Genomic DNA, 15,483 nt, shown 5'->3' on the forward strand with positions numbered 1-15,483 from the left:
TGAACTATAATGTGATTGTAATGATTGTATTATCTTAATTAATAAATAATTTATCAAATATATATATTTTTTACATATTTTTATCAACAATAGTTTATTTATAATCGTTAACACTTACGATAAATTAAATCGATTAAAATAAATATAATATCTATTCAATATTTTTGTATTTTTTATAATTAATTTGATAATTGATTATTTAAGCTAATGTTAAAATTTTAACAAAATTTTTTATTTTTTAAAATAGATTTTCATCGTTTTTTTATGCATTTTTATCAATATTCGATACTTTCCTGTATTTCCATAGAAATTTTCATATTTTGAACCTTTGATATTTCCACTGATACCGAAAATTTTAAACCTTGTTTGTTATTATTATTTGGTATCTCTCTTATTATGGAAAAGAATATAGAGCAAAATATGTAGAACATTTTAGATGGAAATAATAAATGTCAGTCGGTAGTAAAATATAAAAGTAAACAAATCAGTTATATTCCCATAAAAGAAAACTAATGAGTCGCGTTAAATTTTTGTTAAAGAAAAAGAAGAAGATAAATTTGGAATAAATAACAAGTTTGGAAATAAAAAGTATAATTGATCTAAAAAGAAGAGCATTGGAATATCGTTGTAAAAAGAATGGGTATGAAATAAATAAAGATTTTTTTTTTCTAAAAATATATTAAAACTATATTCAATGAATATTATGAATAGTGTTTCATGCAGGGGTGCTTTGACCACCAAAAAAAAAATAAATAAATAAAAGTATAGGGTGTGTTATGTTATGTATCATTTTGTAAAACTGTTATTCATTTTACAAATTGCTTGCTAAAATTATGTTTAATTGTAGTAGTCACATTTTAAGATATAGAATTCGAAAAAAGAAATATATAGTACAATGACAAATTTTTTAAAAAAAAAAAGAAGATGAATTTAAAGATATCTCAAGACGTTTTGAATGTATTTGGAAAATTTTGAAAACAAATATATGTACAAATATAAACAATTTTATCATTTTCAGTAGCAAAATATTTATTTCATATAGAAATGTATAGTATTTAACCTATAATAAAACAAAACTTTTTATTATTAATTTTTTTTTTAAAAAAATATTATCATTAGGGTTGCCCAAAAAAAAAAAAAAAGTATCATTAGGAACATTTTTAATTTATAAAATACAAAATTCAATTTTTCATTTTCATTTTATGAAACCGGCCCCTAAATATTACAAAAGAAAAAATCCTAAGCTTACATATTTATCATCTCTAGTAGCTTAGATATATACTCAATGATTTAAACATATACAAAGACAAGGTATACAAATTTTTTAACTCTCCCTGACTTTCATGTCAGATTGTTGCAAAACAAAGTTTAAATTGATTATTTGCTCCCAAAAATCGACTGGAACTGACCTAGTTACTCAATATTTTTGAACTTCTCTAAATGTATTCATTCATACGTTTTATTTTTTGTTGCAATCAGACTACTGTTAAGACGCATTTCAAAGTTTTATGCATCTCACTTGTCCATTGTCATATGCTAAAAAAGATCAATTATAATAAGCTTTGAAATCTTAAATATAACAAATATGTGCCTTTCAGAGCCAAAACAGACGAGGAGCGGGGTGCACCTGGTTAGTAATACTCACGCAGCAACGAGGCTTCCTCTCACATAGTGCACTTCACAGCGGCACCACGTATTCACTCAGAGGGTAGAATCTAATGCCAAAAAACTAAGAGGGTAGAATCATAGTAGCATGTTACACTCTTATCATAACAACTCACTAGAAAATAAACCCACATGACATAGCAGACAAATCAAGCATTACAGGCTCATATTCCACAACTTTTGTTCCATAAGTTAAACTCTCTTGAAAACCATTAATTATGTTACTTTCTAGGGGGCTCCAAACAGGAAGAAAGGGGGGCGGGGTGGTGGTGGTGGAAGCAGTACATTACAGAGTTAGAAATATAGTAGAAAATAGATTTACAATCTTAATATGATAGTAAAATCAAACATCAAAAAAAGAAAAAAAGAGGAGAGCCAAAAAACAACCTAAAGTCCAGAAAGTTACAGAAAATTTAATGTAACATATGAAAACTAATAGCATATTTAAACTTCTGTGCAATAGATCACCTTATCGTAAAATTATTACCAGTTCTCTATTTAAACATGCACGATGCATATATGAGCTCATATATGTATGTAAACAATTGGGATAAAACAACGCTACCTCCCTTGATAAAGAAAATCTCACTTCATCGTCGACAAAATACCTGTGCTTACATTCCAATATATGTATGGAATTGCCTCAAAAAATATAGATTTGGGCTTTGCACAAAACTAAGACCACGTTGAATTCCAAGCATGGCTCCCCCATCATAAGATTTGACACTTTAATAACAGAAACATAGAAGTGGTGCTCAAAACAGCTTAACGGCCTTCACAAATGCCAGTAGCCAACAATGGGTTCGAGTTTACATTAGGAAGCATATAAAAACTAGAAAGAAAAACCTTCAAGTTGATGCAATGGCATGAGCTCATTCAACAGAGCTCCTCTTCAGCACAAACCGTCTACAGTATACAAATGAATAAGAAAACCAACAACATTTGGCAAGGAAAAACTAAAATCCCGTTTATGCTTTGCCATTCTTATGTTTGATTCGTTTGTTCATGATATAAGAAGCACGCATCATATAAAAACTCAAAACAACCAAATAATAAATCGTAGCAAACTTAAAAGAAATTTATCCAACCTTGGCCATGGAAACAAATATTTTACATTAAAGGATTATGTTTTTGTAGACAAGAAGATCTGATACAATGTTATCCAGATGCCAATTTGCATATAAAGAAATTTGTATTCCAACAGAAGCTGAAATACGAGAGACAACTCTGCAAACAAGACACTAGTAAATTTCCAACTCCTATAACACCAAATCAGTTTCTACCGAGAGGGAGAGATCGACAAGAAAATGTTTCCTTAAAATCAGATTTCTTTGACGAAGTAAATATGGATGCATACACTTCCTTGTTAGCATTTGGAGGTGCTATATCTGCTGCTTTGAACCGCTTCACAGCACCATTACCATTAGCTGCACCTTTCAAAGAATTTGCACCATTAGCAACCTTTCCATTCCCTTCTACCTTAGCCACAGCCTTCTCGCCAGCCTTGTTGTCAATACCATGCTTTTTACCACTCAACCTCGAGGAATCAACAGCCACACCCTTATCCCCATTCACCACCTCAACTTCCCCACCATTCCTCACCTTCTTCGACTTCTTCTCCCTCAATTTCGCCTTCTCAGCCTCCATCATATCCCTCAAAACCTTGACCTCTTCGTCACTCCCATTGATCACAATCTTATCAGTCTCTGTAAATTCCTTATGGCAAACAAGGCAACTTGAAGATTTCACTTCCCTCAAAGCCTTTGCGCTAAGTACATGCCCACATGTTCTCAGCGCGAAAAACTTGTACTTCCCATTGAATTCCAGACCTGTAATGGGACACTGAAACCTCGCCCCAGCACTGAAACCATCGCCGTCGCGATCGATACCCGGAATCGCAGAAAGCTGAATATTGATCATGTCCTTCAAACCCTTTATATGCCCAAACTCCTTGGGCATCTTCTTCCCCAACAAGGCCTCCACGAGCGACACCTTATTGAACACGTTGCCGAGAAAATCCACCACGCAGGGCTCTTTCAAGGGTTCGCTCGAAAGAGCGCAATTTTGCCATTTGGAAAGCCTCTGCTCGTTTGGGTCGACTTTATCGGGCTTCTTCTCGGCGTACATGTTGAGGTAGCAGTCACGGGACTCGGCACCAGTGGCGCCGCCATCGCCGCCACCTCCGCGAGCTCTGGTACGCAAGATAAGAGTGGATAGAGGAGCGATTTGGGAACCCAGAATCCGAGAAGAGTCGTCGAGTGGCTTACCGTTGAGAGTGAAATAGAGGGAAGATGGTGATCGGGAAGGTAGATGATTTGGGAAAAGAGAGAGCTTGAGGTCGCGGATTGTTTGGGATTCTGTTGGGGTCAAGCTTAGGGTTCGGGTTGAAATTTCGAGGTCCAGAGATTGGACGAAGATCTGGAATCGATCAAAAGGGTTGCGATACATTTTTTTTTTTTTTTTTTCCTGAAATTAGGGTTTTGAAAATCGACGATCCGAATTGATAAAAAAATTGGGGTTTTTCTTCTTGTGGGATTTTAAAGGCAACACCAGCTCCGGCTTTAAGTATGGAAACGATGATCGGATATGAAAGAGACGAAAATGGGGGGCTATCGCAATTAATGAGCGCTGTCGGTTTAAATCATAGGCATTACGTTACTCCTTCTGAGTTTTGACTGAGATGCCTATGCCTCCAAAATTTATATTTATACTATATTTATAATTTCTTTTTCTTTTTTTAAATGAAAAAACTACTACAAATAAACATTTTATAATTTTATTATAAATAGGAAAATATTTGTCCCACTTGCTTCAAATTTTTTCTTTATTTTTGCTTCAATTATGTATTAAAAATTTATTTGCCTAGATGGTCTGTGTTTTTTTTTTTTTTGAGATAATTGTATTTTAGTAATTTTTAAAATTATATAACTTTGTTTCAAAGGCTTTAAATTAATTTTGTTACATTGATGATCTACTTTTAAAATTTTTATAAATTAGTCTAATTCAATTAAAATTGAATTAGATATAGGAGGCTGTAAGGCTCTAAATGTGATTTTTTAAATTTATTTAAAAAAAATTTCCATTTAAAAAATTCAGTAAAAATTTGAGAGCCCCAAAAAATCAAATGTTCAAAAAAAAAAAAAAATAGAAAGTTCAAAAAATACCAGATATTTAAAAAAATTTAAAAGCTAAAAAATACCAAATGTTTGATAAAAAAAAATTAGAGAGCCAAAAAAAAAAAAATTCGATGTTCACCAAAATTTTGAGAGTCCAAAAAAATACAAGATGGTTAAAAAATTTCAAGTTTCCCAAAAAGAATATCATATAGTTAAAAAATTCTTAAAAGATTGAAAAAAATACAATATATTCAAAAAAATTCTAAGAGCTCAAACAAAATACTAGATGATTCAAAAAATTTCAAGTGCCCAAAAAGAATCATATGGTGAAAAATAATTCTGAAAGCTAAAAAAATACCAGATATTAAAAAAAATTTCTAAGAATCTAAAAAAATATTAGATGGTTGAAAAAAATTTAAATGCCAAAAAAACCAAATAGTTAAAAAAAAGTGCCAAGAGCTAAACATAAAAAAAAAAAAAAAAAAAAAAAGATGTTCAAAAAAATTTTTAAGAGCCCAAAAAACATTTGATATTTTTATCGAGCTCTAAGAATTTTTTACTATTAGTTATCTTTTTTGGTATTTGAAATTTTTTTAACCATTTAGTATTTTTTTAGGTTACTAGAATTTTTTTTTTATCATATAGTATTTTTGTCGTACTCTCAAAATTTTTTTTACCATATAATATTTTTTAAATATTTGATATTTTTTGGGCTCTCAAATTTTTTTTTGAATATCTTGTACTTTTTGTAGTATTTAGAATTTGAGTAACCATTTGTTATTTTTCTCATGTCTTCGGAATTATTTAAACATCTAGTATTTTTATTGGGCTTTTAAAATTGCTTCTTGTTGAGATTTGGCCATTTTTATGCCATTTTATGCCACATCCATTGCCCAAAAGGATTGCCCACCTCAAGATGAGTCTATGACTAAATTTTTAAACCATTTGGGTTGGCAATCACCATTGTTGATAGTGGAACTCTGGCCAAACTCCGATCTAGCCATTTTCTAGCCAACCCAGGCCCATTGTAAACCCTACCCTAATCTAATTTTGACATTTCTAAATTCATATCAAGTGTTGTTCATTCCGTTTCTCTTGTGTTTGGAAGATACAAGCTTTGCACCAACTTTTTGATGGTTTTTCTGCCACAACGATGTAATTATAGCAAGTTGAGTTCACTATTGTAATCCTTGTCTCATGGGCTTTCCAACAATATATTATTTGTAATTTTTTGAAACCATTTGGGTAGTTGTCTAATTTTTGGTTAAACCAAGTAAATTGGATATTTATTGGATAAAATTGACTATAATTGGACAATCGAGGACCAAATTTGAATTGAAAAAGTGTAATTGCAGTTTAATAGGACTTATTGGATGCTTCAATTTCATTAATTAGGCCCTAAATTGAAAAACCCTAATTTCCAAGGTTAAAGTTTTCCAAAAATTTCAAAAAATTAGGTTTTGACCCAAGGATTTGGGATTACAAGGTTGTGGGAATGAGTTTGGCAATGAATATGTACACACAATTTTATTTTATTGAATTGTGGTACCTAATTGGAAAACTTTGGATATTTTTTAAGTATCAGGATGGAGATTGAAGGCAATTTGACTACGAATCAAGAGTGATTGTGAATGTATTTTATTTTTGTGAAAGTGCTTTAGAAATTATGTATTTGATTTTATATGATATATAAATTATCTTATTATTATTATTATTATTATTATTTCTAGAATTATTTAAATTATATGCTTTATTGCATGTTATGAAAGAATTATTTTAAATTAGCATACCATGCTATATTAAAATGAATGTTTGGTGTAAATAAATTTTGCTATATGGTTATACAAGTATATATATAGATGATTACGGGTATTATTTGATAAATGTTTATAAATATTTTTGTTATGAGTTGGGTATTGGATTGTAAATTATTGTATACCATTCTATACTATGGATATATATTTATTTGATTATGATTATGCTTGCTTATTTGACCATGTACTCTCAATCTTCGATACTAATGGTTGCATTGACAGTTCCCCCTCCCCTATCAGTTGATGACACACAAGGATGCTGATTGTGATTATGCAATAGATTATGGTAATAGATATGGTACATGGGAATATTATAGATAGATTACGAATATAGTATATTTTGATACGCTTTATAGATTTTTTTATTACCGATACTTATAAATTATAATTTATAAAAGTATTAATTATTTATGAAGTGATGGATATTATCAGATTTTAGTTTCCTTATTCACTGGTTTTTGAAATTATTATATTTTTGGGATAATTATAGTTTTGTGAAAACTGTTTATCAAAACAGGCCAAAAAATTAAAGCGAAGTCTTGAGAAAAATAACTTTTTTAAGAATAACAAAATTTTCATAATATTTTACTTGTTCAATCATTGATTTCATCTCATGGTTTTGTATTTTAAACTATTCCTCTAGGCCTCAGCTTTCCGATTGCGTACATCACGTCCAGATATCTTCATTGTTCCTACATTAGTCTACTGCAGATGTATTTGTTTTTTCCCTTGACTCCAATGATAGTATATATTCTTTTTTTCATGAATTCTTATGCACTCTAATGAATGAATTTTGATATATAGATTATATTAAGCATTTTTTATATTTTACTTTTGTTCATTTGTACATTTTAGATTGTTCTGGTGAATTAATCTAATGTGTTTGACTTTTATATTATCTTCGATTAATAATTTTGTGAAACTTCTATTAAAAATGTTTATAATACCTTATTTGTTCTTATTTATATTGTTGATTATATCCAATTTATGAAAAGGTACTACTGATCTTTCAATACCGATTCAGTAAGGCTTCCTAGACAAGACATTATCAGGTATCCAAAAAAGGGCCCCAAGAATGGTCTTGTCAACATCCATTAAAAGACCAGAAGATTTTTTACATATTTATTTTCTTTCGTTGCTCCTTCTATGGGCAAATTGATCACTAAAGCATCACAAAGTAAAATTGGATTGGAATTTCAAATACTTCTTGAAAGAATACATGTGGACCATTTCAATACTTTATGATATTAAGAGATCATTTAGTATATAGTCACAAATGTCTTTTTTGTCAACTCGTAATGTAGCATTTGCTGGATTTCTTATGTAGATAATCAAATAGCAAGCGTAATTTCCTTATCATACAATCAAAACAGTACGTTTTGATAATGCTAGTGAATTTATATCTCAAACCTTTAAAAACTATTGCATATCAACTTGGATTCATGTTGAACATTCTGTTGTCCATGTTTACACCCAAAATGGTTTGGTAAAATCATTTACTAAACGGCACTAATTAATCACTAGACTATTATTGAGGAGAACAAAACTTCATAGTTCTACATAGGGGCATGCAATTTTGCATTTAGCAACAGTAACATGCATCAAGCCAACAACTTATCATAAATACTTTTTATTACAACTAACTTTTGCTAAAAAGTTAAATTTTTCCCATCTTTTAATATTTGGATGCTCGATATATGTTCTTATTACTCTGCCATAATGCACAAAGATGGGCTTTCAAAGATGGTCAGGTATATATATTGGTTATGAATCCTTGTCTATTATAAAATACCTTGAATCCATGACAAGTGATATATTTACTGCTTATTTGCTTAATGTTATTTTGATGAAACAGTTTTCCTAGCATTAGGGAGAGTAAACAAAGAGCTAAAAAGAGAGATTATTTGCAATGCATCATGTTTATCTTTTTTTTATTCTAAAAAAAACTAATGTGAATTGGAAATTCAAGAAAGTATACTTTTACAAGATTTAGGTAATCAATCGCCAGATACATTCATTGATACAAAAAGGGTGACTAAATCATATATACCAACTATGAATGTCCCTGTAAAGAGTGATATTCCTATTGAATAAGCTACCAATGAGTCTATGATACTAATGAAGCAGATAAATTTATCAGTTCCAAAGATAAAACCCCTTGAAAAAAAAAAAAGAGCTAATACACTTAATGAAAAATAAAGGAGGAAAATTCCCTAAAAGAGATTTGGTGCCTAAATATATTGAAGAAGTTGAGATCTCATTAAGTTACATTAAAGTTGGGGAATTATGGTCGTAATGATATAATCATCGACGGCATATTTTCATATTCTATGACCAGTAAAATTATGAATAAAAAAGAGGATCATGAATCAAATTTACTTTAGGAGCGCAGATGCATAAATGATTGGTCAAAATGGAAAAATGCAATTCAAGCATATAATTTTAAGGCACAATGACCAAAAGATGATGTAAAGGGTGGCTATCCTAAAAGTGCACCATATTGTTTTTTTATCTAATATATGTTGGCAAATGATAAGTTTACATATGTACATAGGTAAAAACAAAATAAAACAAAAATATTTAATTGATATAAAGAAGAGATGTCATTGCTTTAATGGTCATCATGTAACTTAGAATAGGAGATAATGGCTTTGCATCCCCCTCAAGCGAAAGGGAGTTGGCAAGACCTTAAGCTTTTCTCTCATTTTCGTAAACCTGGTGATACTTAGAGTTTTAATTAAAATATCAACCTTCTGTTCAAGAGCTGGAATGTATCTAATCTCCAAACATCTATTGAGCACTCTTTCTTTAACAAAGTACAAGTCCAATTCAATATGTTTGGTCCTTGAGTGAAAGACAGGATTGGCAGCCAAGGAAGCTGTACTGATATTGTCACGCCAGATAACTGGAATTTGAGGAAGTAGAATGCTCAATTTTTGAAGAATATTTTACACCAAAGCAATATTTGTGGTCACTAAAGCAAGATCTCTATATTCTAATTCGGTGATGGATCATGCCACTACTTTTTGTTTCCAAGAAGACCAAGAAATTAAGTTGCCACCATAATGGACACAATAACCCCTAATTGATTTTCGATCATCTGGATTGATTGCCAAATCGATATCGAAAAATTTTATGATATCCAACCGAGTTGATGGGTGAAGTTGGAGACAATAGGAACGAGTGCCTTTCAAGTAGCAAAGTAATCTTTTACATGCCTTCCAATGAGTCACAATTGGTTCTTGAAGAAAATGACTTAACTAATTAACTAAGTAGGAAATTTCAAGTTGTCTGAGCGTTACATATTAAAAGGCACCAACTGTGCATTGAAATAAAGTGGATCATCAAATGGGTCCCCCTCCCAACGAGACAAATGTAAAGAAGGAAAAGCAAGAGATAGGTATGGTTTTGCATTAATCATCTTTGTACTAATCATGAGATCATGGATGTATTTAGATTGTGATAAATGCATACCTTTTTTATCTCAATGTACTTCAATTCCAAGGAAGTAATGAAGCAAGCTTAGATCCTTTAGAGCAAAGCTTAAGTGTAGAGATGAAATTAAAAACCTAAAGAGAGATCCATCACTACCTGTGACAAGAATATCATCCACATACACCAAAACAATAATAAATCGACCATAGTTATTGAAATAGAAAAGAGAGTTATCTGCCTTAGAGCTGTTGAATCCCCATGCTAAGAACCAATTTTTGAGTTTGTCAAACCAGGCACACGGAGCTTGCTGTAACCCATATAATGCCTTATGTAATTGACACACATGATTAAGAAATTGAGGATGGATGAACCCTTGAGGTTGTGTCATATCATTTGGATGTGTTGAATGTCCCCATTTAGGAAAGCATTATTGATGTTCAACTATTGAATTGGCCATCCACTGGAGATAGCAAAGGTCAAAATAAGTCAACAGTGCATGGTTTGACTACTGGGCTATATGTATCTGTGAAATCAAACCCTGGAGTCTAACTATAACCTTTTGTGACTAACCTCCATTTGCATCGTTCCATTGATCCATTAGAGCGACATTTGATCTTAAAGATCCATTTGTTATTTACTAATTTTTGATCTGGAGATGACTGTACAAGAGACCATGTGTGATTCTTGAGTAAAGCATCATACTCGGATTCCATGGCTTGATTCCATTAGGGATGAGACAAGGCTTTTTCAATACCTTTTGGTTTAGTGAGAGTAGATTGAATATTCTCTACAAGTTGTGCATGTGGCTAATTAGCACGAGACTTAGAACGGATCAATAAGGCTTTTCTAAAGAAATTTGTTTAGTGTGGGTTGTCGCTTTAGATGGTATATTTAAATCAATGACCGAAAGGACAGGTGGCATATCCGAAAGTATGGTAGACTTTGGATAGAGGAGAATTAATGACGTTGTCACTTTGTGGGTTAGTTTGGTGTGGCAAAGGAAGGTTGGGTGAAGTAGTCTCAAAGACAGTCTCAAATGTGGGTACTAAATTAATGAGGTACACTGCAATCTCAAATGCTTCCCACTAAAATCTTAATGGGAGTTGAGATTGTGCAAGGAGAGACAAACCAAAATGTTAATGGGAGTTAGATGCCATCACTTTGTAAACGTTTGATTTGTAATCAAATTGTCTTTCATCAAGAGTTTGAAACTCAATGAATTTTTTACAAACTTGGGCTTTGAATTTCAAGGGATAAATTCAAGAAAATCTGGTTAAGTCATCTACAAGGACCAAGTAATACTGAAATCCTTCTATTGATGTGGTTGGGGCTAGTCTCCAAATATCACAATGTACCAACTCTAATAGGACATTGGTTTTGGTTTCTTTTTTTTTTTCAAAGAAAATTGATGGTGTTTTCCATATTGGCAAGACTGATAGAAGCATAGTTTTTAATTAAGATTGAACTTGACATTACAAGAATTTAAAACAAGATCTAAAACTCGCTTGGAAGGACGTCCAAGTCTTTTGTGAAAAATATTAATATTGGAAACCAAAAAACTAAGGTCATCAGCATTAGTAGAACTAGTGTTGGATTTGTTTAAAAATTGATGACTATGACTAAATAAAGAAAGCTTTCTATCCTCTAACTGTGCGTAACCATGAGTACCACCCATTTTGTAGAGTCCATCCTTAAGTTTCCCTTTGAGTGGAAGCTTCCCCAAACCTTTGTCCTTCACAATGCAAAACGAAGGGTCAAAATTAATAACAACATTATTATCCAAAGTAAACTTACCCACACTTAATGGCTTTTTGGTGATTTCAGGAACTACCAGAACATTTTTTAGAAATAGGGGATAGGAACCAATTTTAATAACAATGTTACCAATATAGGAGATTTTTAGCCCTTTACCATTTCCAACAAAAAATTTATCCTTGTCTTTATAGTCGCCATTGTAAGGAACTGTTGATGGATACATAACCACATGATTAGTCGTTCCACTATCCATGTACCAATTCAAATCGACAACTGTGGACGAAGACGCTGCTACAGTTGCTATCATTGGTCGATTGTACAAAGATTGGAAGTCTTGGTCAAATTGGTGATAACACTGAATTGAAATGTGTCCAGCAATTCTACGTACTTGACATATGGGCTTGCCACTGTTGTTTCTTCCTCTTCCCCATCCATTACATCCTTTTCCACGATTGTTGTTGTAGTAGTTTCTATAATTTCCTCTATTTGTTGGAGTTAGAAGATTTTTGACCATTTGGTTATTGGGTATTGACAACATTTACAGATGATTGAGAAGTGGGTGCTTGAGAGAGATTCACAGAGGCTAAAGTAGAGAACATTTCAAGACGCATCTCAAAACCCATGAGAAGAGATTGAACTTTCTAAATGGATCTGTCTCCTTCGGTTGTTGAGATATTATACACAATCAGATCATATTCTTGATCCAAGCCAGCTAGCATGTACATGATTAGATCTGACTCTGATATTACTTGATCGAAAGTGGCCAAGTTATCAGCAGTGTTTTTCATTTTGAGAAGGTATTCACTAATAGTCATACCTTCCTTTTTGGTGGTTTGCAACTCAGAAGTTGGAGAATTCTTGATTTCAACTAAGATGCAAATAGATTTTATAAAGCATTCCATAGATCATAAGCACTTTCTACGTTGATAGCATACCCATAAAGCTCTAGCAAGATCAATTGTCTCAGCCAGCCAAGAACAAAGTGGTCTTGTTTCTTCAATGCATCATGTGCTGGGTTTAGCTCTATGCTCTTGATTCCACCTTTTTCAAATTCTAAGAATTGAGGTGGTGCTACATTTAGGTCAGATATATGATCCTTAGCTCCATAACCGCATATCACAGGAAGAGCATGTGACTTCCATATCAAATAGTTGGTTCTATCAAGTTTCAAAGATAAAGTAACTATGATAGCAAAAGGGTGTGGTGTATTTTGAGCCACCAAGGCTGGTGTGGATATTGAGGAATAAGGAGAAGTAGCCATGACAGTTTATTAAATAACTTTGATACCATATAATTTTAAGGCATAGTAACCAAGAGATGGTACAAAGGGTGACTTTTCATTTTAAAAAGGTATTCACTAATAGTCATACATTCCTTTTTTATGGTTTGCAACTCAAGAATAAAGTGGTCTCGTTTCTTCCATGCATCATGTGCTAGGTTGAGCTCAGTGCTTTATTCCACCTTCTTCAAATTCTAAGAATTGAGATGGCACTACATTTGGGTTGGATATGTGATCCTCAACTCCATAACTACATATCACAAGAAGAGCATGTGACTTCCATACCAAATAGTTAGTTCTATCAAGTTTCCAAGGTAAAGTTTCTATGATAGCAAAAGGGTGTGGTATATTTTGAGTCACCAAGGCTGGTGTGGATATCGAGAAATTAGGAGAAGTAGCCATGATAGTTTGTCAAATAACTCTGGTACCATATAATATTAAGGTACAGTAACCAAGAGATAGTGTAGAGGGTGACTACCCTATCGGTGCACCATATAATTCTTTATATAGTATATGTCATATAGTTCTTTATATAATATATGCTGGCCAATGATAAGTTTACATGCATACAAAGGTAAAAACAAAATAATACAAGAATATTCAATTGATATAAAGAAGAGATGTCCTTCCTTCAACATGTGACTTAGAATGGGAGATCATAGCTTTATAAAGCATAACTCGAACCGTTTGCTAAATGTGAAGTTTTTGGTCCTATAGTTTAAACCCCCCAAGATGTTAAATCCGAAGGTACAGGTGGCTTTTTGATTGAAACCAAAATGAAAAAAATGAAATTGTGAGATATAAGCTGGATCTATAGCTCAATGTTTTTTTTACAAAGACCTGGTATTAATTATATGAGGAGACATATTCTCCTATGGTGGATGCAATAACATTCATATATTTTATTAGCTAGGTAGCATTTGAAAAACTAGATATGCATCTCATAGATGTCGTAACTGCATGTTTATATGGGTCATTTGATCCTGTAGCATTTAAAATGCAAGAATCAAAATCCTAAAAGATACATTTGATCAGAATCCGCCTGAACCCGCACAACCGACAACCCGCTAGGAAGCTGACCCGATACGGATGAAGTTCGGGCCAATCACTAGGGCTCAAGCTAAGAGATTTAAGGACAATCTGGCTACCTTTATTCAACGAGTTATCAATTCTCAAATGGGCTTGTCCATACCTAAAGATACAAAGCCTATTTTAAGCATCCGAGTTGTGGAGGCCGATACGGACCCGGGTAGCTGTTTTCGTGCAAATATGGACTCTAGACAAGAAGAAATGGCTCCAACACTTCATGGATTCAATGAATATCACTAAAAGGTCATGGAATCAAGCCATGATAGAATCAAAAGCAATGAAAAAGGGCTTGTGCGCATAAGAGGAAAAGTGGCTGGTTTTGCTGGATTTTGTGGCTGGTTTTGCTGGGTTTTGTTGCTGAGTTGACATTTTCTCTTTGTTCCAAGCAAGAGAAATGTGTGGGACTCAATGATCATCCTATTTGGAATATGAAAGCTGATTTGGAGCTTAAATTGGTCAAAGCTAGCTTAGTTATAAAGATAGTCAATTTGTTTCCTAATTTGATTTTGATTTTTGGTTTTAGGAAATTAGTTTTTTATTTGGTTTCTATTTATTTATTTACTATACAAATCAACTTAGAAAATTTATTATTTTATTATTTTCATCATAAATTAATTAATTCCTAATTCAAAATAAAGGAATTAATTATTCAAAATTAGATTAGAAAATGAGAGAAAAAATTCGGCCACATTAGGAATCTAACATGCTTGGCTGGTTTTGTCCTAAGTTTTTAGGGTTTTATTGTTTTGTGACTCTAGCCTATTTAAGGGCTTATTTTTTAGGAAGAATACACCTTTAATAATATTCAAAAATTATTTTGTAAGATAGAATTTTGTTTGTTCTCTTTTGAACGCCTAAAACATCATTAGAGAGTATGTGTTTTAGTTTTGACTTATCAACAGGGTATCCATAACCTATTATGGCATCTTTATTATACCAAAGTTTTTAATCACAGGTTGGTTAGGGGTTAAAGTTTCTATAAGAACTTGAACTTAATTGAGATCCGGGCTAAAATAATACAGGTTTAGGCACGAGTCAACTTAGGCTCGTATCATTAATTGGATGCCTATGTTTAATGGTAATATTATTTATAGCTTTACTATCTATACACATGTGCCATGAACCATCTTTCTTAGATACTAACAAAACAGGGACAACACATGGATTCATTGTCAGAACCCGTCCAAAATTCCTCACCGAAACCCTAGATAAGCCCTGATCCCGGTAGAGTTTCCCTGGGACCAAGGCTTGTCTAGGGTTCCGGTGAGAAATTTTGGATGGGTCCTGACATTCATACTCTCATGAATGTAACATTTATCAAGCAACTCAC

At 32.4% G+C, this 15,483-nt stretch overlaps 1 protein-coding gene across 1 annotated transcript; it reads right to left on the reverse strand.

Annotated features, from left to right (window-relative positions):
* Nucleotides 1–2,754: 2,754 nt before the first annotated feature.
* LOC107426707 (uncharacterized) lies at nucleotides 2,755–4,348 on the reverse strand. The gene has a single exon (XM_016036957.4). It carries the CDS (start codon nucleotides 4,111–4,113, stop codon nucleotides 2,938–2,940), a length of 1,176 nt encoding a protein of 391 aa, XP_015892443.1. The 5' UTR covers nucleotides 4,114–4,348; the 3' UTR covers nucleotides 2,755–2,937.
* Nucleotides 4,349–15,483: the final 11,135 nt, after the last annotated feature.

The sequence above is a fragment of the Ziziphus jujuba genome, chromosome 1 (genome assembly GCF_031755915.1).
Source record: "Ziziphus jujuba cultivar Dongzao chromosome 1, ASM3175591v1".
In the NCBI taxonomy this organism is placed as follows: Eukaryota; Viridiplantae; Streptophyta; class Magnoliopsida; order Rosales; family Rhamnaceae; genus Ziziphus; species Ziziphus jujuba.

Excerpts from the sequence above, each read along its gene's own strand:
- LOC107426707 (XM_016036957.4), bottom strand. The coding sequence starts at position 4,113 with ATGTATCGCAACCCTTTTGATCGATTCCAGATCTTCGTCCAATCTCTG.